The sequence below is a fragment of the Rhinopithecus roxellana genome, chromosome 15 (assembly GCF_007565055.1).
Source record: "Rhinopithecus roxellana isolate Shanxi Qingling chromosome 15, ASM756505v1, whole genome shotgun sequence".
Taxonomy (NCBI): Eukaryota; Metazoa; Chordata; class Mammalia; order Primates; family Cercopithecidae; genus Rhinopithecus; species Rhinopithecus roxellana.
In genome coordinates this window covers 7081868-7084948 of record NC_044563.1, presented here as the reverse complement: position 1 = coordinate 7084948, position 3081 = coordinate 7081868, and the positions used below count along the sequence as shown (strand labels likewise).

The 3081-nt window shown below is 59.0% G+C and overlaps 1 protein-coding gene across 2 annotated transcripts; it reads left to right on the top strand.

The window, feature by feature from the left end:
• The first annotated feature begins 565 nt into the window (after window positions 1-565).
• Window positions 566-2305, top strand: C15H11orf86 (chromosome 15 C11orf86 homolog). Of its 2 annotated transcripts, none has more exons than XM_010366374.1 (2): window positions 566-920; window positions 1479-2305. In XM_010366374.1, exons 1-2 carry the CDS (start codon window positions 645-647, stop codon window positions 1548-1550), a joined length of 348 nt encoding a protein of 115 aa, XP_010364676.1. In that variant the 5' UTR covers window positions 566-644; the 3' UTR covers window positions 1551-2305. The 2 variants fall into 2 exon arrangements, with proteins under 2 accessions (XP_010364676.1, XP_030774578.1); XM_030918718.1 differs by having other exon boundaries at window positions 645-920; window positions 1476-2302.
• The last annotated feature ends 776 nt before the right edge of the window (window positions 2306-3081 follow it).

Sequence of the window (3081 nt, the reverse complement as noted above, 5' to 3'; positions counted from 1 at the left end):
TTTTACCATGTTGGTGACACTGGTCTGGAACTCCTGATCTCAGGCAATCTGCCTGCCTTGGCCTCTCAAAGTGCTAGAATTGCAGGCATGAGCCACCAGGCCCAGCCCAATTCTTAAAAGGCTGTCTCTGTTTTTCTGTTAAGCCATGGGTGCTCCGTGTCAATGGATGCCAGGGTCATAGAAATTCAGAGGAGAACAAACTCTTCAGGGATGAGGTAGTCAGGGAAGGCTGCCTAGAGGAGAAGGAGGAGGAGGAGAGGGAAGGGGAAAGGAGGAGGAGGGGAGGAGGGAGGGGGAAGGGAGGAGGAGGGGGAAGGGAAAGGAAGGAGGAGGGGAGGAGGGAAGGGGAAGGGAGGAGGAGGGAGAAGGGGAGAACGAGGAGGGGAGGAGGGGAAGGAGGGAGTGGCAATTTCCTCCCCTTGTCCTTCACTCCTTGACCCAGAAGGTGGGGAGGCAGAGTGGTGAGGTGACTCAGGGATGCTTGACCCTGTGGCCTGCCCTTTGATTTATGAAAGCCACCTTGGCAGTACCAACCTTTGCCCCCAAGTGATCTCTTGTAAGACAGGTGGAGGCACTGGGCCACCTCAGAGGGCCGTGTCTTGCTGAGGGGCTGGAGCAGTCCTGTGCCTGCAGCCTCCAGAGCCATGGGAACAGGGCTGCGAAGCCAGTCCTTGCGAGGGCCCCGACCCTCCTATGGAAAGCTGCAGGAACCCTGGGGGAGGCCCCAGGAGGGCCAACTCCACAGGGCGCTAAGCCTCAGACAGGGGCGAGAGAAGTCCAGGTCCCAGGGCCTCGACAGAGGCACAGAAGGACCAGATGCCACTGCCCAGGAGTGGGTGCCAGGGAGCCTGGGGGACACAGAGCAGCTGATCCAAGCCCAGCGAGGAGGCAGCCGGCGGTGGCTGAGGCAGTCCCAACAGGTATGGCTGTCGGCTGAAGGATGGAGGGTACCACAGCAGGTGGGTGGGGACTCCAGAGCATGAAAAGTGCAGAGGCAGAGCCATCCCAGTCTGTGTACCAAGATGACAGCCAAGCTGCCTGGAGATGAGGGTGCAGGGAGAGATACCCCAGAGCCATATTTCAGAGGGCCCTGTAGGCATTTGGGATTTATCCCATAGGCACTGGGGAACCACTGAAGGTTTTAGAGGAGGAGGGCGATGTGGTGAGTGCTGTTTTTAGCTGATTAATCTGATAGTATGTTGGACAGGGGAATGGAGCAGGAAGCAAGGAGATCGGCCAGTGCAACTTCCCAGGAAGTACACTGTGTGACCCTCTCACCCCAGGGAAAAAGGGGAGATCCGGACCCCTTTGTGGGGAGCTGCGGGCTCCTGGCCCCTGCCTCCTTCCTCTAAGAGACGGGGTCTCCAGTGAGCAGTGCTTCTCTCCCTCGGGTCTACCCCCACCTCGTGGCTGAGGGTGGAACAACATCTAAGCCCACCACAGTCCATGGGACCTCCCCCACCTCTGTCTTCCAGCAGGTAAGAAGAAGGTGGGAGAGATTTGTCGCCATCTTCCCCAGTGTGACTCTGCATCAGCTGGCCTCCCCGTAGCCCACACTGGACACTATCAGCTAAAGGTGCCGGAAGCCATGGTGGCCCCTGCTGTGCCTGGACCAGCCTGCCATGCCTGCTGACCTACCTCTTCACGGCTCTCTGGACTATGGCTGGGCGGCCCAAGGAGGCTTCTGCCACCAGCTCACTGGAGTCGCCACGTGGCTGCCCCTCTTAGCTGAGGCCCTCCCACCCCAACACTAGCTCTCTTCGAATACCCAAGCAGGGTCAAAAAGAAGGAGGCTCAGCTGTCTGCCCTCTGGGCTTGGGTAGGGCCCTTGGACTATGATTCTGTGAAGGTTTAGAAGAAGCCTGCCCAGAATGCGGGCTGTGGACGCTCCTGCCCCACACGAACAGCTGTCAACTTCCAGGACGGAGCCTGGTGAAGCCAGACCCATGGCTGAGAGGCTCACAGATGTTGCCTGGTCACTGGGCCATGACCCAACTGCCCTTCTCATCAGTTGCTGATGGTGGGCCAGGGCCAGGTCTCCCTCCCAGATGGTGAGCCCCCTGGGGCAAGGACCACAGCTGGGTGGCCCTCCGGGCTGAGCACCCCATCCTGAAAACCTTTGAACCTCACGGTGTCCTGATGAAGGAAGCAGAGGAAGACTTCCTCCCTGTGTGACACAGGGGCACACTGAGGCCCAGAGTGGGGAAGGGATTTCTTGTTTCCGGCACCTCCGGCCCCACCCCACCCCACCCCATCCAGTGTCCAGCACTGGAGTCGAACACAGTAATAAAGATGCTGAGAAAAAGTCGACAATTTGCCTGGTGACTAACTCGCTGGCTCAGACCCCCCACCCCTGCTGACCCCTGTGAGGCAGGCTAAGCCCAGAGCATCCCAGAATGGTTGCAAGGGATGCACCAGGGCCCAGGGCGGGGCAGATTCCCCAGCAGGCTGGGCCTTTCCTGCCACTTCTCTGGACATTTCTCCCTAGAGGGATTGCGCCCACCCTGCGCTGACCTCAAGGCCAGCTTCAGAGGATCTGGCTCTCAGTGTCCTGCCTCTATGCCCACCCCACTAAGGTGGGGTTCCTTCTGAGGCTCAGAAAGGCAAGGGCCACACAGAAGGAGAGGGTCTGACCCCAAAAAGCCTGAGCTCTTCGAGAGACACCGGCACTTTTTGCAGGGCCCCTGGGGGTCTCCAGGCTCAAGCAGGCCCAAGGTCAAAGGTGAGGGAGCAGCTAAGCATTCTGGTCCAGGATCTGTTCCGGGGGGCGTTGTCCAGCAGACAGAGGGGAGGCTTAGTTTCCCCAGAGACCAGGCCCCATCAGGGCCATTCAGAAACAAGGGGGACACTGGGAAAATTTTGTTCCAGGAAGCCTAGGGTGCCTAGCTGGGAAGCTAGACGGTAGGAGCCCACCAGAAGCCTTGAGCCCTGCTGGTATTACACTTCAGATGCCCTTCTCAGCCTCTTCTGCAATAGTCTCTGAGGTGCCTCTGGGAAACCCCAGGACTCCAAGAGACAGAATGGAAATTCACAGCTCTGACCCACCTCTCAATGTCTGGAGGAGGAAAATGGGGCCCAGAA

Excerpts from the sequence above, each read along its gene's own strand:
- C15H11orf86 (XM_030918718.1), top strand. The coding sequence starts at position 645 with ATGGGAACAGGGCTGCGAAGCCAGTCCTTGCGAGGGCCCCGACCCTCC. Across the intron at positions 921-1,475 it reads GGCTGAGGCAGTCCCAACAG|CAGGTAAGAAGAAGGTGGGA; the intron begins GTATGGCTGTCG and ends TCTGTCTTCCAG.